Source organism: Amphiprion ocellaris, chromosome 14 (assembly GCF_022539595.1).
Source record: "Amphiprion ocellaris isolate individual 3 ecotype Okinawa chromosome 14, ASM2253959v1, whole genome shotgun sequence".
Classification (NCBI taxonomy): domain Eukaryota; kingdom Metazoa; phylum Chordata; class Actinopteri; family Pomacentridae; genus Amphiprion; species Amphiprion ocellaris.
This window is the reverse complement of record NC_072779.1, coordinates 15,091,389-15,112,896: the sequence shown is the minus strand read 5'-3', so window position 1 is coordinate 15,112,896 and position 21,508 is coordinate 15,091,389. Positions and strand designations below refer to the sequence as shown.

At 37.7% G+C, this 21,508-nt stretch overlaps 3 protein-coding genes across 7 annotated transcripts; 1 reads left to right on the top strand and 2 right to left on the bottom strand.

Moving 5' to 3' along the window:
- Nucleotides 1–24: 24 nt before the first annotated feature.
- Nucleotides 25–8,967, bottom strand: sat2b (spermidine/spermine N1-acetyltransferase family member 2b). Of its 5 annotated transcripts, XM_023298942.3 has the most exons (7): nt 3,783–3,872; nt 3,569–3,620; nt 2,043–2,173; nt 1,132–1,215; nt 895–996; nt 696–736; nt 25–556 (listed from the first exon to the last, which is right to left on the bottom strand). In XM_023298942.3, the coding sequence occupies exons 3-7, from the start codon at nt 2,131–2,133 to the stop codon at nt 374–376; spliced, it is 501 nt and encodes a 166-aa protein (XP_023154710.2). In that variant the 5' UTR covers nt 2,134–2,173; nt 3,569–3,620; nt 3,783–3,872; the 3' UTR covers nt 25–373. The 5 variants fall into 5 exon arrangements, with proteins under 5 accessions (XP_023154710.2, XP_054873324.1, XP_023154709.2 ...); XM_055017349.1 differs by lacking the exons at nt 2,043–2,173; nt 3,783–3,872 and adding an exon at nt 8,772–8,967; XM_023298941.3 differs by lacking the exon at nt 2,043–2,173 and having other exon boundaries at nt 3,783–3,966.
- A 1,089-nt stretch (nt 8,968–10,056) lies between these two features.
- taf6 (TAF6 RNA polymerase II, TATA box binding protein (TBP)-associated factor) lies at nt 10,057–16,694 on the bottom strand. The gene is made up of 15 exons (XM_023298939.3): nt 16,482–16,694; nt 14,885–15,042; nt 14,664–14,750; nt 14,379–14,532; nt 14,223–14,279; nt 14,008–14,127; nt 13,755–13,876; nt 13,421–13,498; nt 13,212–13,313; nt 12,920–13,102; nt 12,683–12,757; nt 12,476–12,601; nt 12,178–12,351; nt 10,944–11,135; nt 10,057–10,616 (listed from the first exon to the last, which is right to left on the bottom strand). Exons 2-15 carry the CDS (start codon nt 15,038–15,040, stop codon nt 10,326–10,328), a joined length of 1,917 nt encoding a protein of 638 aa, XP_023154707.1. The 5' UTR covers nt 15,041–15,042; nt 16,482–16,694; the 3' UTR covers nt 10,057–10,325.
- Nucleotides 16,695–16,950: 256 nt separating this feature from the next.
- mrps31 (mitochondrial ribosomal protein S31) lies at nt 16,951–20,454 on the top strand. The gene is made up of 7 exons (XM_023298938.3): nt 16,951–17,119; nt 18,068–18,526; nt 18,748–18,900; nt 19,055–19,198; nt 19,277–19,353; nt 19,570–19,710; nt 19,807–20,454. Exons 1-7 carry the CDS (start codon nt 17,007–17,009, stop codon nt 20,040–20,042), a joined length of 1,323 nt encoding a protein of 440 aa, XP_023154706.1. The 5' UTR covers nt 16,951–17,006; the 3' UTR covers nt 20,043–20,454.
- Nucleotides 20,455–21,508: the final 1,054 nt, after the last annotated feature.

Genomic DNA, 21,508 nt, shown 5'->3' with positions numbered 1-21,508 from the left:
TAAACAAACCCCAGTAGGACTGTGTTGAATTTCATGATAAATGCAATTTAATACCTGATATCGATATTAATGATACAGAATAAACAAACGATTGTAAGACAAGTGACAAAGATTAACCACATGCAACTGTCTGCAAAATGACGGAAGGTTACAGAGTAATTAAAAGTGCATTAAGAGTTTCTAATAATTATTATAATCATTTTAAACACTATTTATAAACCACATGTAGGTGCTCGTGAACATGACTGGTTTAAAATTTGTTATTCCAGGGGAAAAACTAGGTAGACAACAAATATTAAAACATATTTGGCACTTTCTTATAAAGGTAAATATTTTTCACAGCAGGACACAGTGTATTTCTCATGGCAACTTTTCAATCTTTTGGAGCCTCATTTGCTAAATTGTCCAGGTTTTGTCCATCAAAGCGTATGAAGTGCCAGCCTTCAGTGTCAGTGAGGTCCTGAGCTCCTTTAGCAGCGTAGAAGTCTCGAGAAGGAGTATTCCAGTCAAACACTGACAGCTGCAGCTGCACACACTGCTTCTTCTTCTTTGCTACCTGAGCAAACAAAACAGAACTGAGCATCATGTTGCAATCAGTTTTAAAAACGTGTTTTTCTCTCACGAGTCATATACCACAACTACATACTATTATTCATAGACAATGAGGTGTCAGTAGTGAACAAAAACATTCTTACCTCAGCAACTTTGCTCAGTAAACCTGTGCCAATGCCATTTCCTATGGAAAAAAACGAATTTAAAAAAATCTCTTTGTAAAAGAGGTAACATAAATAAAGTATATAGAAAAACTGGTCAATCAGATATACCAGAAAAAAAACATTTTTATACAGTGTTTTTGTTTCGGCCTTGCTGATAACATTGTGACACATGTTGTACCTCTGAATTCTGACATCACATACAGGTCCTCCAGATATACTGTGGAGCCCTTCCATGTACTGTAGGTGTAAAAGTAAAGCGCATATCCAACAACTGTAAATCCTATGTAGACAAAAAGAAAACAGCAATCAAACAGGCAAGCATGAAAAACAAAAACACACACAAAAAAAAGACTAAAATTATATTAGGCCTGACTGGTAAGGAAGACAATCGAGAAAACCTTGCTCCATCATTTACCTTCCTTAGATTTATGCTCCTCTGGTATTTCTGCAACCAGACATTCAAAGAAAGGATTCTGGCAGAAACCATCGCGCTGAAGCTCTGAAGTAAAACAAGAAAAATTTACCCAAATACACTCGTTTCATTTTTCCAACAGACATATTAACATATACATATCAAAAATGGTTTATACAGTTAAAAAATTATTTCATAAACATTTAAAGTTTTCTCTTATTTAATAGAAACAGGAAAAATCCTCACAACTTGTGAAATTTCTATTAAATAATCCATTAGAACAAGCATCAAGATGTAAATGATTGTAACGTAGCAGCTTTATATTATATACTTCTACTGTACAAAATTAAAGATTTACATATAAATCTGCATGCTGTATCCCAATTAAGTTATTAACTTGTAAATATTAGGGGTGGGACGAAACAATTTCCACGAGACGAGACAATTTCCACGAGACGAGACATCTCACGAGATTGAGTTCACGAGATCGAGACGAGACGAGATTTTAACTACCATTTTTTAATAATACATGAAACCTATTTTTCACAATATATTTTCTTTTTATTAAGCAGACTGCAACGTCATTAACAAATTTAACTGTAAATATCAGCTCTTAACAAACAGGAGTGTAATTCTCTCTGCAATAAAATTATTTTTTAGCTGAGAAGGTTAACAAACTAAAAGTGCTTTCTTTTTAAAGTGCAAAACAAAATGTGCAAACATTTGTGGATAACTCAAAAAAAAAAAAACTAATCTGTTGTTATTTCGAGGTTGTTTTGGTGGCGTGGTCAGGTTCAGGCTTTTGTGGTAGTTCTGTAAATGTCTTTGCATACAGCTCGTGTTAGCTCCTGTATATGGCAACATCTTTTTGCAGTGTTTACAAACGGTTTGTGTCTTGTTTGCGGATATTTTACCATCTTTTTCTTCCACCGGAAAACCAAAGTGTTGCCAGACTGGAGATTTAAAAGTTGGGGATGGATCCTGGATTTCTCCTTCGTACTCCATTGCATTTCTGGCGGTTCTCTCTGTCTCGACTGCAGCACGTCTGTGCACACACCGGCACACACGTATCAAAACAACCCGCGCACTCATTGCGCACTGTTGCCCCTTAGTGGTGGGGGGTGTCATTACATAACTCAGCAGTAGTATATTGAACAGGCCAAGATAAAATAAATACTAAAGGACTGTTACTTAAACTACAATCTCGTGGAAGGCGTGCACGGGAATTCTCGTGACATTTTGATCTCGCGCCACGAGATCTCGTCCCATCCCTAGTAAATATGTATCCTGAATGTTTCAAACCTGCATTATCTTGTAGTCTTCATCTCTCATTCATTCCCAGTGGTGCCATGCTATTCATATGGCGCATTATACTGCCACAAACAGTCGATTCGTATCATCTTCAGTCAGCAAAAATGTCTATCTACTGTGTCCTGTTTGTGCTCACAGTGCGTGGTTTATTTATGAGCAAGCTGGAAGATCACACGATATTAAGAATACAAGGGCCGATCATCAAAGCAGTGCCACGAGTCGTTAAGAACTCTATAAGTTAACTTAAAACGTATGGAATGAGAGAATAAGCATTCACCATTATCACTTCAACAACCAAGTTTGTTAAAAACTTCTCCAGTGGACCTGGATATAACTCCCCGAGAATTCATCAATGCTGGACTCATCTCTGCTCCTACTAATTGAGCTGCATGTAGTCTCTTTATTGGTACAGATGTGTGGTCACATCTCACCAATAATCGTCTATCAGTACTGAATAAACTTAAAAACGTATTTTTATATTTAAACTTAAATTATACAATACCTTTACAGAACTAAGGCAACTCAACTAAGTATTATGTATTTCTTTCTAATACTTATTATTGGTCTTTTTGATGACTAATAATTAGCATCATCAGCATTGGAGAAAAAAAGTCACATCTGTTGACCTTAAAACATGAATATGATATAAGGCATCTACTGTTGTTTTCACTGCGGTTGAGTTACTAAATGGTTCAACTCAACACCTGAAAACAAAACAAATATTATCCTATTTTAAAATTAGTTTATATTCTGCCTGTCAGAAGATAATTTTAATCAGCTGTTCAGGCACACAACGACTAAATATGTAACACTAACAAATTATTCAGTGTACTGAAACGTCAAAGTTTACCCACACCCTTAGACCTTTTTCACAGCAGGAATTTCGACATGTTTTAACATTTCTTCATATTTCTATACAGTCTGAGTGCATCACATTAATGGTGGCTGCCTTCCATTGGGTTTGTTTCATCACTGCAGCATTAAAGGGACACTTAATGGAAAAGAGACATATTTATGTTATTGCACCTGTGCTTTCCCTGATAGTATACATAATGACATATAAATGGGAACAATCCTGCATCTTTCATTTCTTTATCACTGTTAACTGGTAAGTTTCTTGTAAAATTACCTTCATGAGAAATCTTCACTTGGTCGGGCATTTTTACATAAACCGCCAACTCCTGAAAAACGTATTTTATCGTTATATGTGAGCATATATAGCAAGTAATTTAATAAATACAGCAAAGACAATAAATCCCAACATAACTTTACAGACGTTAAGCTAACATCATTATTAGCATTGTGCAGCACTTGCAGAGAGAAGTTAGCTAGCAGCGACTCACCATTATCATCCTCGACATATCTTTACAGTCTTCTTTTGTGGCAGCTCGTATTTTAAAATTCATGACCACAGCAGAAGAAACAAACACAAGTGTGTTGTTTTTTTTTTGGTTTTTTTTTTTGCCACAGCGGAGTCGAAACTTTGTCCAGAGGAGTCAGAAGAAAACAAATCCTCAAACTTTAAATACACCGGAAGCGCTTCAGCAGGGACTCCGCTTTCAAAATACACGTAGATTTATTAGAGACTAGGTAATTAAAAATCCGCGGATTTAAATGTCATTGTTTTTATTTACATTAATTTACTGTTCTTTAAAAGTGTTTTGTACACTTTTTACCCAACTACTTGTGTCTGACAGGTGTCAGCTGGTGATTTTCACAACAATATTTGGAATATTTATGTCCATGGAGTTAAGACATCATCTTAATCAACTCTAATTATACATTTTTTCCTAAATGTGTTATTTATCTAAGAATATATGTTAACAGTCACAGCTGGCTTTTTCTGCTAATGTGTAGTTTTACTTTCGACACTTTAGAGACTCCCTCCAGTGAAAATCAAGTTTTTTACCTTGTTAATATGCTCATGTGGTGTTTTTATTTTTTGTATATGCTAGAAGACACACTTTGATTGAAATAAGCAGTCAATGCCATGGCTGAGTCTTATCACCTTGAAAACTGTATCACACAGCTTCAGACTTTTGCAGTTTCATGTGTAACAAATGTTGGCTGTGAGCTTGGAAGGTGACACTCACCATACCATTATTCATCTTCAGAATCGGTTTCTTGTTACAACTTGCCACTGTGTGGTGCAAAGCAGTTTTACAGAGTTTGAGCAGAGCCAAAGGTGAGCTGATGTGAGGTAAAGGGATGCAGGAGAGAGGAGGGGACCTCAGAAATCTGCACCATAAACTGTATACATAGGAGGAAACAGCATACAGTTACATGTAAGGCACTGAAAGGCATTAAGGGATTATTTTCTTTAATAAAAAAAACAAATAAAGTAACACAAACATAAAGGACTTTAGCCTCCTTCACTCAAAAATGTGCTATGGTCAGTATCATTCCTCTTGGATATTTGAATGTGAAGAATGATGTGTGATCAGAGTTTGACGCTAGAAAATTTTTGTCAGATAGTTCTGCTCAAAAGGGAAAGTTTCTTTGAACTCAAATGCATCCTGCTGATGACACTGAACTTTTACTTCCCATTTTCAATTCAAAACTTCAGTCAAGGCAACCATGTCTGCAAAATGAAGGAAGGTCACAGGTCATTTAAAAATCAATTAAGAATTTATAATAATTATTATAACCATTCTAAACACTATTCAGAAATGACACATAGGTGCTTGTGAATGTGATTAGCTTTAAATCTGTTATTCCTTTGGGAAAGACAAGGTAGACAACAAACATTTTTCACAGCAGGACACAGTGTATTACTCATTGCAACTTTTCAATCTTTCGGAGCCTCATTTGCTAAATTGTCCAGGTTTTGTCCATCAAAGCGTATGAAGTGCCAGCCTTCAGTGACAGTGAGGTCCTGAGCTCCTTTAGCAGCGTAGAAGTCTCGAGAAGGAGTATTCCAGTCCAGTACTGACAGCTGCAGTCGCACGCACTGCTTCTTCTTCGCCACCTGAGCAAACAAGACAGTCCTGAGGCTTGATCATGTTGCAATCAATTTTAAAAACATGTTTTTCTCGTATCACAATTTCCCACTATTCATAGACAATGAGGTCATGCACGAAAACATTCTTACCTCAGCAACTTTGCTCAGTAAACCTTTGCCAATGCCATTTCCTGTGGGGAAAATAAATGAAAAATACGTGGAAAGGTTTGTTAAAGACATTACATAAATAAACTTACATTATACAGAAAAAAAACATTTTTATACAGTATTTTTGTTTCGGCCTTGCTGATAACATTGTGCCACATGTTGTACCTCTGAACTCTGGCATCACATACAAGTCCTCCAGATATACTGTCGGGCCTTTCCATGTACTGTAGGTGTAAAAGTAAAGCGCATATCCAACAACTGTGAATCCTACACAGACAAAAAGAAAGGAGCAATTAAAAAGGCAAGCATGGAAACTCCAAAATAATATGAATTCCTAATTCCTCTGACTGTTTGGGCTTAGAAGGTTTATGTTATAAAAAAATATATTTATTTAAAAGATCAATGACACTTCCCTAAATTTCAGCTGTGAGGGAGAATAGATAACCTACATCTGCTACTGATGATTTCCAAGGCAGCACTTGTGTAGTCAGATGTGTTGGATACTAAAAACGTATGTCCATTTATACAAACGCGGCCTTAGACCTTTTATTAACTATGTAGCGTGCCGTCATGATCAATGCCGACTAGCAAGGAAGACAATAATCAAAAAAGTCCCGATTGGTCATTTACCTTGCTTAGATTTATGCTCCTCTGGTACTTCTGCAACCAGGCATTCAAAGAAGGGATTCTGACAGAAACCATCGCGCTGAAGTTCTGAAATAATAGAAGACAGATTTACCCAAATGGACTCATGTCATCTTTCCATTAGACATAATATTAGTATTCAACAGCACTCAAGTAACAACACAAACCAAAAACTTAATCCTCTAGAGACTTAACTTTACATTTAAATTTAAAGCTGTGTTTTATTTAACAGTGACAGGTGAACTGTAGAGAAATTGTGACATTTCATCAAAATAATCCATGAGGGAAAGCATAAAGATGTAAAGGAATTATAATATAGCAGCTCTGTATCATGTACTTCTGATGCACACATGTAAAGATTTACATATATATCTGCATATTTAATGTAAACTATGTTAAGAATTTGCTTCAAACCTGCATTCTGTTGCAGTCTTTATCTCTCATTCACTCTCAGTGATGCCATGCTAACCGTATGGCACATTATACTTCCATTATCTGCTGATTTGTATCATCTTCAGTGAGGAGAAATGTCTCTGGTGTCTCTGTGCTCTCAGTGTGTAGCTTACTTTTGAGCAAGCTGGTGGATCACAATGTCCTGGTATCAAAACAGCACCACTACCAGTTAAGAACTCTAGAAGGAACTATTAAATGTACTGTCATGTTGTAAACATTGTAATTATACCATGTTCTATCTGCCTGTTGTTTTTATATTAACCACTGCATTTAGAAAGAGACGCTTAGTGCTCAAACATGACTTCCATATCAAATGATAAAGAACAGGAAGAACTGCCATTGACCATAAACAGTGATACACCAAAACTTGCAGTGATAACAATAACAGGCTGAGCTTTGCTCCTACTATTTTAGCTGGCTGTAGTCTCTTTACTGTTACTGATTACTGCACTCTATTTATAATTACCCATGGATGGTTGCAAAGTCTTACACTACTGTCTAATCCCTTAGTGCATATTGTACTTTCCACGCACAGTCAGGCATATGCAGCTCACACTGGGTCTTTGAGGGGTAACTTTGCAAGACCAGTCTGCATACAGTCAAGGCAAAGAGTCTGTGTTCCCTTATTTGACCAAAATTATGCATTTTTTCTGTTACTTCTATACATTTAATAAACAAAAATGTCCATTGATCTTGAGTAAATTACACCCCAACTAACACCTCATTTTTAAAAATGTAGTTGCTATTTTTAAACCTCAATTATTATCATTTTGTAGCTCATGATTTTTCTTTGAGGGTTCCTTAAACCTTTTTGGATGGGCACCAACAACTCTGTTAAGCAGAAGAAACTCTGTCACTGCTCTCCATCTATTATTACCCTATTCTATCTATTGTGGTTATAAAATCTGGTACCGCTGTATAATATCTAATCTCTCAGAGCATGTTATACTTTCCACGCACAAAGCTAAAAAAGCCAGTATTGTCTGCCAGGGTTGTACTGTGGATGATTTTCATAGAAGGTATTGACATGTTGCAGCAGGAAAGGCAGGTTTAAATATAATCATAAATACTCCATCAGTGCATTACGTTTGGTTATATTCTGTGGATTTGTCTCTCTGGTATGGCTTCGTGGGACACTTAAAATGGAATTAAGACAATCTTGATGTCATTAGTTTAATCTCAGCTATTCAAAATAGGAGTTCACTGATCATTCACAATGATAAGATGTAGGGGGTCATCTTATTGGCCTCGTGATTATTAGATCATCAGACATCAGCGTTTTTCTGATTATTATTGTTATTTGAACCAATTCACAATTAAACTAATTTGTTTAAAAATCTACTACTTTTTATGAGTAGTCACTGTAGTCTCAAGCATTATACAATCACATCTGATTGTTTACAGGTCACCAATAACAGCCTATCAGTACTGAGAAATGAATTTTCTTTTAATTAAACTGATTTAAAACCTGAAAAAAAAACAACATGCAATTACACTAGATTTTGTGTTGGTTTTTGTTTAATATGTGAGTGTATTTCAATACAAAGACTTATTTTTACTGCAAATGTATATTGTTAGCAGGAAAAGTACAGGTGCATTACTATTACTTCATGTATACTTCATACACAGTATGAGTAGATTGCATTAATGGTTGCTGCCTTCTATTGTGTTTTATCACTGTAGCACTAAAGGGACACTTAATGGAAATGAGCCATGTTTATGTTAATGTTTCACCTGTGCTTTTTGTGCCGCAACGAGGCAAAATTGTAAAATGCCGGTGCAATGTCAATGAAACAAGTCTCTGTAAAGGCCTGCATGCTGGGATTTAAGTGGGAACAATCCTGCATCTTTCATTTCTTTGTCGTTAACTGAAAAGTTTGTTGTAGAATTACCTTCATGGGAAATCTTCACTTGGTCGGGCATTTTCTCATAAACCGCCAACTCCTGCAAAACGTTTTATTTATCTATTTTATCGTCATTTTGTCGTGAACGTGTATAACAAGTCATTTAACAAATACAGCAAAGGGAAATAATAAATCCCAACATAACTTTACAGACGTTAAGCTAACATCATTATTAGCATTGTGCAGCACTTGCAGAGAGAAGTTAGCTAGCAGCGACTCACCATTATCATCCTCGATATATCTTTACAGTCTTCCTTTTTGGCAGCTCGTATTTTAAAATTCATAATTTCAGCAGAAGAAACAAGCACAACAGTGCTTTTTTTTTAGCCACAGTGATGTCGAAACTTTGTCCAGAGGAGTCAGAAGAAAATAAATGTTTAAACTTCAAACACACCGGAAGAGCTTCCGGAGTGACTCCGTTTTCAAAATAAACGTAGATTTATTAGAGACTCTAAAAATCTGCGGATTTTAAGAAATGTCACGTTTTTAATTGGAATTATACTTCGTGTTTAGATCAGTATTGCATTCAACCCCAAATTGGGATAAGTCAAAAAAAAAAAAAACAATTGGCGTGGTTACTGAGGGTGTATTAAGTGGCATTTTACTGTAATGGTTGTTTAAGAGTTAAATTTTCACTTTAGAAAGTCGTGGTTTACTACTGAAACTGCCCACTCTGAGAGGTAGCACAGATAGAAATTAACTATTTTTATTTACACTCATTTACTAATTCACTGCACTTAAGTACAAGTTAAATATGTTTTTGTGCACTTTTATACTTACACTACATTTATTTGACAGGTGTCAGCTGTAGTTACTGGTTACTCACATTTGTAATATTTTGTTACATTGGCAATCACATAAGACATTTAAATATGATGCATTATTAAAGATTTAATAGCAAATAAAGCAGTTAAAACTTCATCTTGACCAACTCAAGTAATAAAACTCTTACAAATTAATGCATAAGTGCTATTTATCCAAGAATATACATTAATATTCACAGATGGTTCTGTGTATTGTATACTTCCACCTTTGATATTTTAAAGACCCCTGCTGTGGAAGTCAAGGTTTTTGTTTTTGTTTTTTTTTTGCTTTTCTGCCTTTAAGTTGCAGTGTACCAATGTCCGTCCCAAAGCACAGATTAAGACTTCTGAGGTTTCAAACAAAACAGTCTACTATCAGCTTATGAAACTTCCTTCAGGGGCTCAAAGAAAACAAATCTTTAAATTCTAAACAGACCGGAATGGCTTCAGTAGTGACTCTGCTTTCACAATAATATGTAGCTCGATTTGAAACTGTGTAAATAAATTCAAGATTTTTGTTTTAAAGAAATATATCACATTTTGAATTTAAATTTGACCTTGTATTTAGACCAATATTGCATTAAAACCCAAACTAGAATGAGTACAAACAACGTCATTTTGTTGTTACGGAGGGTGTAGTAAATAGCACTTCACTGTAATGGTCAGTGGGAGTGACAGTTAAAACACAGATCCAGATAAAGCATTTCATACAAAATCAGATTTATTTTAGGGTAAAAAAAGAACATGAAACCAATTACAATATAAGCCGAAATACTGAAGATCTCACAGATTGATCGGTTTTCATTGGGCATAAACATATTTACATTGTCTGGTCACATTTTCTCTTCATCAGTCAAGAGTTCAGATATTCCCCTTCACACCACTCCATACTTTACCCTTTAAGCCCAAACAAATCAGCTTGTGTGTTCAGCTGCTCCAACACGATAAAACTCTTCACTAGCTGTACAAGTCTCAGTGTGGCGACTGTGTGCTCGCTCCAGGAGACTCGGACCGGTCCAGCTTCATCCCCGTGTCTAGTGGAGTTGAGGAAATTGAGGTGGGGAGCACAGAGCTCTTAGTCTCCAAAGAGGAAGAGGCAGACGAGGGCAGAGATACAACAATGTACTTCTGTAGAGGTCGTGAAGCTGTCAGTCCAGGGCCACTGCCAGACTCGAGTTTTACCAAAGGCTGCAAGGTCGAAGTCGCACTGGGGACAGTGCTGGTTACTGGTGAAGCTGACTGGGAAGAGCTGAGAGTGATTACCTGAAGCAAAGACAAAAAGAGAGAGATGTAAATTCATGCACTGTGGAGAAAATGGTTTCAGTTAACACCACTGAGTCAAATCATCATATAATTCATGGTATAACAACTTTAATGTGTCAGCATTCAGATATTTTGACTTCTGTTGGTACTGTTATTTGTTTTTACAATGCAAAACATTACTCTTTAAATGTCAGCACTGATTGTATGTACACTGTTGTGGCTGCTTTAAAAGGGGAATGAAAAAGGTTGTGTTTTTATCATATCTCATCATCAACATAAACCTGTGAAGGTAACGTGGGTGAATGTTACACTGAAATATTAAAGTACCTGCTGAGTCGAGGCGGCTCCTGCACTAGTTGCCATAACAATGTACTTGGTTGCCGGGGGAGATGGCTGTGACGGCGTACCAGGTCGAGGGGACATCAGTGCGAGGGAACTTGGAACCTTAATGATGCTGGGAGTGCGAGGCCCTGTTGATCCACTTAACCCACTCTGTGAGACTGAGAGGGTGGGACGAGGCTGCGAGAAAGTGTCATTATTCATTAATAAACAGCAGCTAGCTTGTTTACTTTCACGTTATTCAGGGATGCGTCACATTAACTCTGGACTGTAGGTGTACTGCCTAAACAATGTGATAAATGCTGACTAGTGGTGAGATGCAATTAAAAAATGAATGTAATAAATTAGAGGCTTTGTAATTAATTGAGATTAATCGTATTTTGGTCAAATAGCAACACTTGTCACGATAAGCAAAGTTTTCCAATTCAAATTAATTTTGGTTGACGACTGAATTGTTGAATAGACATGTACGTGAACTTAAACAACAGAAATGTCTGTTTCATTGATATTTATGTGCATTTTTCATCTACTACATTTACACATTACTGCGAACTCAAAGTGCAATTATAGCGATTATATTCAACAATTTAAGACTTTTGTAAACTCAAGCACTTTCAATGTCTTCTAAAGTGGTCTATTATGGGATGGCTACATCATTTGCCGGTACCAGGACTGTCGTAGCCAACGTTAGCTCTGGTGCTAACAGCAACATGTTTTACATTGAGATGATATTGTAGGCTAGAAGTGCTGCAGTGGTAAGAAAACAGTTCGTTGCACAATTTGCGCACAACCACGCTTTTATCCAAGCTGCCATCGGGAAGTTTTTGAAAAGAAAACTTCCAACAAGCTTAATGCAGTCTTGTCTTCCTTCACTGTTCACCAAACTTTCTTGTGTGCTGACAGCGCTCCTGTGCATCTTCTTCTCGGCTGACAAACAGTCTGTTGATTCATTACCGCCACCTACCGGGCTGGAGTGTGTACCGGTGTTATCGGCGTGCCAGAAATTAGGGAACTGAGAAAGGTGAATGTGTTATCTTTTAAAATGTAATTAATTTATCTAAATTAACGCGTTAATGGTCCCAGGCCCAATGTTGACATGTTTTTTTTTTTTTAATAGTATCTTTATTTACTATTCTAATATTATGGCTAAAATATCCTTAAATCAGTTAACATTCAACTGTATTTCAACCAACCACTATATTTTTCTAAGTATTAAATGTACCTGTGTGATTGTTAATGTGGTTCTGTTGACTTGTTGAGCTTGCAGTGCTGCTTGAGTCCTGGCCTTCATTACGTGGGAGCAAAGCATAGGTCCGAGGTAACCGTAGTCTGTCCGATACTGCTCCACATTATCAGGCTGAGGTCGTATCTTGGCAATGACACTGGCACAATGTTTCTGGAAAAAGTAAAGACCAAGAGAAATGGTTACTACTAATTACAACAACTGTAACATTGCTTTTGTGTGTTTCATTGCTTTTGTCCGCAAATATATCTACTTTAAAAAAAACTTAATTTCTTACCAGTAAGAGGCTTTGAACATGATCAGCTCCTATCTTATCGATATTGGAGACCACAGGTCCTTCCATCACTGCTTTGATGCGAGCACCCTCTACAGCAAGCCGAGGAAGGATCAACGTCTTAATCACCTACAAAGACGGAAGTAGAAGGTTGGTACTAACGAAACATGACGAGTAAGAAAACAAAGGAGGAAATAAAATCCCACTCACATCAGGTCCCAGTTCAGCCAGTCCAGCGATGCAGCCGTATCGTGTCGTCCACTGGGTTTTATCATCCAGCCAGCTCTGTAAAAACATCAGTCTGGTTATAAAGTCTCAACATTTTCAAATAATCCAAAAGATATACTTGCACAACACGATGTGGTTCATCATGCTTTCAGCAACCACGGCCAATTTTTTTTTTAGCTCAATATTTCTAGCAACAAAATATACGACACTAAAACCCACCTTGGTAAAAGTCTTGGTAATACGGGACTGGATGTTGTTGGTTGTAGTACTGAAGGTTTTACAGCTCTGGGCCATAAGGCGAGCAGCAAAGTCTCGCAGAGCCCAGTGGTTGTCGACATCCGGTCGCAAACAAAGCTGCTTACTCACAATACAGGTGACCACAGCTGGGATGAGCTCATGTAGCTGCAAGAATAGATAGAAAAAAAAATAGAATAGAATATTACATCTATAGTACTTTTGATATTATATTGTTCAAAAATAATACATCATAATATTTGTTTTCTTCACTCACGTATTTCTCCAGATACAGAGTGGGGTTGTCCATTAGAGCCTTGACCATCCGCATTAGATAAATCAGTAGTGCCAGGTTGTTTTGCACCACGTTTACACGAACCTTTGAGGAGAGGTTAAAGTCAGTACTTTCAGCAGAGAGATGCTTGGGTATTTTATGTGATGTGATGAATGTTTCGGAACATTAGAAGAAGTTAGAAACATTCTTACTCCTTCAGAGATAAATGTGCTGAATCTTGGGAGCATCTGATACAGTCCAGGATCAGTAGCAATACTCTGTAAGGCTTCCTGTATGAAACAAAAGTATGTATTTATCAAACAGAAGTCCCATGACAAGAGAGGTCAAAATAAGTTCTTTAAAACAGGGGCAGGATTTTGTAATTGCCCTGATAATTTCTAATTTATAGCTTGTTGAAAAGCCAAACTTTAATTTGCTGTCAAACCAAATTGATAACAATTCCGTCATTACTCAACATGTATAAAATAAATAGATGTTTTAATTCCATAAAAATGAAATAAATGTCAAAAAACATGCAGGACTTACAGCTCTCTTAGCTTCACAGGAGCCAACACATGCTTCTGTGATCTCCTTATAGTAGAGTTGCTGTTCCACAGACAGCTCGTGAGTGCTGCGTGGTTTCAGTCTTATTAGTCCCTTCTCCTTTCCTGAAAGAGACGGATACAAACACAGCATGAGGGATGAATGTTATTGTAACAATTAGGGAGGAAAGAAGGAAGCAGGCAGGCAGACAGGATAGGACAACAGAGAAAAGTTAAATATAACACAAGATACTGACCTTTGCCATCAGGAGCTGTTGCACCCTGACTCTTGCCTTGAATTGTACCTTCTTCCTCTTGACCGGGTTTGACGACTTTGAGGGGCTCTGTAGATTCAGCCTTTTGTTGCTCTTTTGGTGCTGAAAAGCAGTAGATATAACTTACAATTCTCTTTTTTTAGTCCAGATACATAAGCTATTGCGTTTTAAAAGTAGAAAATTTAAACAAGACTTACCTGGTGGTGGATTTTCTGGAATAGAAGGCTGCACCCCCTCAATACTTAACCAGTGGGCTATAGATTAACAAACAAGCACAGTATATTAGCTCACAAATCATCAAGACAAAACAAAAAATAGAGTATAATGGCATGTAATACGGTTTATCAGGGTACCTTTGAGAGACACATCTAGTGGAACTCTGGGGAGTGGTGTGTTTATAATGTCACTGAGGTCAACTTCCTTTTCCTCGTAGAAATGAAGTTCTCTTCCACCACCACTTGCAAAGCGAAAAGGAATAAACTCTTGCGACTGGAACCCATACAGGGGCTGTAACAAGAGGAATTTACATAGAATGCAGAATTTAGATCCACTATAGTTTTCCTTAAATAACGTCTATTAAAAGACCTTATTCAGAAACCAAAGAAATTTTAAATTCAAATTTGCAAGTTCTCCCTTACCTCCACATTTTTTAATTTGAGAGCATTGTCTATGTCACTGGTGGTTAATTTACGTCTCTTCCCATGATGCATGAATTTCAGAGCATCCTATGTAAAACAAACAAAGGAAAGACACCAAAAGGCATTTACATATAAATCCATAAACAAAAATCTTCAAGCACGTGGTTGTCTGTCAAGCAACCAAAACACTGAAATATCTGCTTCAAACATTCATGATTTACCTGTGCAATTTCTTTTATTCTGTAACTGACTTCTTCACTTAGAGCTACGCAGCTTTCCTCCTGTAACTGCCCCACTCCCACAGATTCTGCCATGGCCTTCATCGACTCTGTGGGCAGGACAACCGAGCACTGCTTCTGCCGACGTTCCTCTGCCATGGCTGGGAAAACAAATAACATATGTCTGTAAATACAGCCACACGTAACAGTTTACATTCAAAGCAGACACTTTTGTTTTTGGTGCAGTCTAATTGTTGGCATAACATTTTCAGTTCCACAAAATTTGAATGATCCATTGCCAAAATATATAGTCAGTAGGTTTAAAGTCATAATCACAGTAACCTGACAAAATACAGATAGTTCTGTGATGTTTTAACTGAGACTATCAACAGTCTGTGGATGATTTCTAGAGGCATATTTCTGCGGAAAGCACACTGACAGTGTGCTACTAGTCCCATACTACAAATGAGATAATTCATGTCCAACCGCAGCTCATCATTTCAGCATTTTTCAAAAATCTGGCAGTGGTACAGCTTTAGATCTGTCAAGAGGAGGCCATCATACAAAAATCTAAATGAATAGCATAATTGAGAGCGCATCACCAAGGAGGCCGATCACGCCACAGAAAGATCTACAAGGTGCATATAACTGCTTCCTGGGTGTTTTACAGTAGCATTACTGAACACACAGACAGACAGACACTGTTTAAAATTACTAATTTGACAACTCCGCAATTTCAAGGGGGTATGTGAGACACTTAAATGCTCCAAAGATGAGACTGAAATGACCCTTTCTGATCATCAGTAGCATGTTATATTTACCATCAGCAAAACACTATATTCCCACTATGAAGCCTTTTGTTGACATTACGCTGACAGATAAGTATCTCTAGCACACTCTGCAATGCATACAGGTAAAAGTAACATAAATGCAGCAAGAAACAGCAAAGGCATGCACGTCTCAAAACTATGCTTATATATTTAGGGCTTATAATTATAATGCATTCATGTTTGTGGCAGAAGTTTAAAATTGCACCTCATTACTCTCATATTCGTAAGTGTCCGAAGTGTAGCAAAAATAAGGTTTCCAAATTTGTAAGGCTAACGTCGTTTTACCTTCATAGACGGGAGGTAGTATTTTCTAAATGATGAGCAAATTAAATATTGGGTTCAGGTATATTTACATCTCTTCGTAACATAACGTAACATTCATATCTAGAGAAAGTCTTCTATGCATTCAATGTCAACAATCCCGACTACACACACTTTGCTTCAAAGTCATAAAATAATGTAACATGAAAAATGGCAATGGATTAACAGTTTTGACGGGTTTGAACACTTCATCTGTGTAAACAAACACACCGAGCTCCACGGAGAGCGGGTCAATCACTTTAACGGAACGACAGCCAAGTAGCTGCATGCAACAGAAAAGTCACACTAGTGTATTCACTCAAACGCAAACACTTCATTGCAGGATAAAAACGTGTTAATTTTAAGCATATCAGTGACTGCAAACGCCTTTAATATTAACTTTAACTTGAGCTAAATATGATGTATGTTAGCTTGCATGCTAATAACTTAGCTTCCGTTGACGTTTTTACCTGTGTGAAGTTGCCTTCTCCTCTCTGAGTTTAAGCAGGAATTTATACAAATAAAAACAATCAATGTTTACAACAATGGTGGTTTCGTAAAGCTGTTCCTTCTCTGTAAAAATCCATCTCTCGGTATAAATAAACTAATTCACGGACTGTAGCTGGGACCTCCGTTCGTGAATTAGCGCTTGTGTTCCATCGCCATTTTGAGTCACGTTCCGGTTGTGAGATCGCGAGAGTACAATTAGTGACATGACAGATAAACCGCCTTAAGTCTATTCAAAAATTAACGTATTACAAGTAAGTTAAGAAAATGTGCTTTGGAAGAAAAAATAAGCAATTCCACAAATAAATAATTTCTCTTTGTAGCTAAATCAAAAGTCAGTTTCTATACAAAGGACGCCGTCCATTCGTTTACATAAGAATTCTGTACCGAGTCGGAACTAATGTTATCCTCGAGTTTTGGGGGGTGACTTTATGTTGTAGCAACGGACAAGAACGTCGGGAACGTGGAAGGACATAGCAAAAGCGATCATGTATAGGTTTTTATCTCGTACTGTGTGTGCGGCTCGGAGTTCTTCAGTTATTGTGTATGAGTCGTGTGCTTTACCGACTAAATGTGAAAAGGCAGCAGCTCCAGTCTTTAGGTGAGCAGCGGCTGCTACTGTCAGCTGGGACTGAACGGGGTGAAACACACTGTAGGATAACCACTGAAGGACAAATGCGACTGCTTAGTTGCTGATTGATGTGTTTTAGTGGAAGAAAGTGTAGACGGTGTACATTCGAAAGAGCTGGATTTTACTTGTTTTCATAAAATCCAGGGGAAAGACAGTTAGCTGTTAGCTTACTTAACTTGCACAGGTGGGGCGGGACGTTTTGATTGACACTTCTTCTAGAGATCGTTTCCATGGTAATGTGTAAATGGCGTTATACATCTTGTACACTCATTTTTTTTGATCGTGAATTTATTTACAACACCATGCTTTACTATATCTGTTTAATATGAGTTTGATAGAGTGGAAATGGGGTAGAATTAAGGCTGGGCAATTTAGCTGAAGACAAGGAGAAAAAGGCTTATTTTTGAATCTAACCACCTTACTATGAATTCACCCACTGCAGTCTTTCTACCAAGGTACGCGGGTAATAATAAATAAAACAATCGGAAACAAGGGGGTGAAGGGTCTCTGTTATCAAACCAGGTGTATGCTAGGGATTGCTCATTCAACTGAGCGTTGCATTGTCTTAATGTGCTTCCGTGGTGATTTGCATCTGATGTACCTGAATGAAATTGTCAAACATTCTTTTGGACAGTTTCCTTATTGCTATTGATTAAGAATCTAGCACCGGTACTTATAATTCTCATTATATTACCCAGGTGTATGCAGTTTAAGACTATCATTAAACTGCATTCGGAAAATTACATGCAAATGTATAAACCCTGCTTTAGAGTATTGTTTTATGACAGCCTTGCCCACTAATAATATTCATAACATTTTATAAGTAATAATTATTATGTAGGATAATTATTTAAACTTTCCTGTGTCCCCTTGTGATTCAGTCACCTATGATGACACACTGTTTTCCTCTTATCGTAGAGTTGTAAATGGAGGTGGAGTAAACGCTCTCAGCACAAGTTCTGTCAGGATCTGCGAAAAGAAAGACGATGTCGTCCCATCTAATCAAGATGAGAAAACAACTGCAGACAAAGAAGACGGTCCAACAGAAACTGGCCAAACAAAGATGGCCAACCAAACGGAGAAGCCAGTGGTCTTAATGGCAGAAGATGGAAGTACTACACAACAGCAGACTGATGTTAAAACTGAACACGTGGCAAAGCAAACACAAGTCAACACTGATGTACCTAAGAGTGGGAAGGAGAGTCTCCTGGACCTGCTGGGAGCCATGAAAGTGGAAGTTACCAATAAGAGGAGGCTCAAAAACTTAAAGGTGAAGCAACACTTTGAGTCACCTCCAGAATACAAGTCGAAACCAGCAGCTATGGAGAGCACGATCAGTATGTTTCAGAAAGCTACAGAGGAGGCTTCGTCACCAAGGTGAGGGAACTGGGAGCTCATTCAAACAGGTTGCTTTGCCTTATTAAAGTTTTCTTCTTTTTCACATAAGTATCTTCAATGTGATGAGATGATCAGTACTGCAACTTACTGCAAGTTTGATTGTTTCATGTGTAGGTAGTTACTTTACACCCTAATCATATCAGAAGCTCTGTTCTTACTTCATTCACTCATTCCAGCCTCTCTGCATTGTGTTTTTTTAGTGAGACTTTGGATCCTACACTGGTTGCAGCTGCATCTGCTGCTGCTGCTACTCTTCCTAACAGCAACCAGGCTGAGTCTGAGCTGCTCAGGCAGCTGAGGCAGCGCAAGGCCATCACTGAGGCTCAGAAGAAAGGAGACATAAGTAATCTTGGGTATGTTTCCAATCTATACTCCCAGTATATTCATGGCACTGAAATTAATGTTTAAATGGCATGTTGACATTTATTTGGTCTTGTATTCTGAATAACGGAAAATGAAAGGCTTTATTCACTTGAGGTAAACATGAATCTAATATTACTTTCTCAGAGAAATTATCGCTGAAATGAAAGTAGGAAAAAAGCAGACCCGACAAAATGCGTGGGCGGCCAATCAGATCCGGTTCGATGATGACGGACGAGGATATACACATGATAGAGGAATCACTGCCGAGCTGGTTGGTGTTCGAGAAAGGTAAATACTTCTATCACATATTTACTCAGATAAATATTGAGATGGATCATGTGTCTAAAGTGTGTTTTTATTTTTTAGGAGGAGCTTCTTATTGGGGAAAAGACTTAACATCTTCTCTCCTTCTACTGAAGAGGATGCAGTGGAATCAACCGCTGGTAAGGAAGAGAATTGAATGTTGATTTTTATTTTGAACTATTAGTTACTGTTTATGTTTACTTACAGTGGCACATTTTTCTAGATTATTTTTGGTGTTTAGAAAGAAGTTGAGGGTGTGAGATTCAAAATTCACAGTGTACATTTTGTCACGTTGCAAAATTGTTGGGTTTAATTTCATTGGGTTACTGCTCGTAACGCTTGTGTTATAATTTCAGCTCAGCCAACTCTATGGGACGTGGAGTTTGCCAATAATTTGTCTCAGGTGACCGACCAAATACCTCGCAACGGGCTTGAGGAAATGATCCAATGGACCAAGGAGGGGAAAATGTGGCAGTACCCAGTCGACAATGAAGCCGGTGAGCATTGAATTCTGTATTTGACTTCATTATATGAATAGAGAAAATGAAGTTTCCTGAAGGACACAATGACTGTGTATTGCTACTTTATGTTAGGCCTAGAGGAGGAGGCCAGTGTCCCGTTCCACGAGCACGTCTTCTTGGAGAAACACTTGGAGGAAGGCTTCCCTCGCCAGGGACCAGTGCGTCACTTCATGGAGCTGGTGGTGGTCGGTTTGTCCAAAAACCCCTACCTGACCGTGCAGCAGAAGAAGGAGCACATTTCCTGGTTTAGAGACTACTTCCATCAAAACGAGGAGATCCTCAAGAACGATGATGCTTATCTCAGTTAAACTTAAGACGGTTAAATGCATCTTCTAATTTTACTGGATGTGGACACATAAAAACAAGAGCTACGATCATCTTTACCGATGCAGTTTCTTAATTCCTCCAAGCAGACCTGTTAGAGTGAACTTGAAAATGGTGATCAGACAAGAGAACCACTGTCAAATGATGTCAACATTTGCTTACAGGGTGGAGAGAAAATGTCCAGGAAGAAAGTGAAATATTGCTGTACGCACACTTTTTAAGTAGAAAAGTACAGTCATGGGTTTTTGCTTCTATCAGCGTGTCAGTTATCCCATCTATCTCTGAACATTTCTCCATGCTTTGTTTGCACAGTCCAATGCTACTGCAGGAAAATAACTATCTGGTGTCACTGATGCAGTGACACAGCTGCATTAAAATGCATTTGAATTCTCTGTATATGGTGTTACAGTCATATCAGTGCAATGGTTTTGGGAGATACACAGGTGATACTAAAGCTATTGAATACAGATTCAATTTATTACAGTATTAGTATAAAAGGCTTACTTTTGTATCAGAGCACATTTGCAGGTCAGGTTGCATAAAAAACATCAATGGACTGATAAGCTAGATGGATGTAAATGCCCCCAAATGGAAAAAAATAAGTTGATGAAAATATTTTTGTATTCTTTAAGTCTCATAGGTCACACAAACACCTGCAGTCATGATTAATGGTGTTTTTCCACACAAGCTGTGAAAAGAGCAAAAAAATTGTGTACAGCATTGAGGACCTCCGATCGGGTTTCCAGTAGGAGCGTAATTAGACCTTGAACTCGGTACCCTTCGAGAGGGAAGTGCTTTTAACGTTAAACAACCTCTTAACAATGTGCCACATGGATCCCTTCTGGCCTAAAAACACCCTCCTCCATCTATTGTCTGAGAAAGTGGAAAGTGACAAGTTGACGTTTGAAAGTGCCTCATTTCCACATTTTGTTCACTTTTCCTTAAACAGAGTGATTGGCATGATAAGATGCTGGCAGCACTTCACATGTTGGCCTCCCTTTAAGTCTGTATTGTATTGCCCAACATTTCTGGAATCGCAAATGGAATCAGTTTACAGATTCAAGCTGAGAGAGAAAACAGTCAAAGGTTGTGGTCTGGGTACTAAAATATCATTCATTTTCCAATTACATAATTCTGTTTTTTGTTTTTCCCTTTTAAAGCGAAAATGAATAAACACGATAACCATTACTACATTTAATTTCCGTTAGAATCAAGTAAGATGAAATCATGCAGCAGCTCACAGACTGCAGCAGAGACAAGACAGTCAAGACATGTGATTTCAGAGGCTGGGGAGAAACCGTAATCGAAAGTGAGAATCTGATAAACCAAAACCATTCAGCCACTGATAATACAGAGACTTCTTTTGGGGAGAAGATGGGTCTTAAACCATGTGATAATAGTCTGTGTTTATCTCCCGGCGCTAAAGAACACAATTGAGCTAAACTGTGTT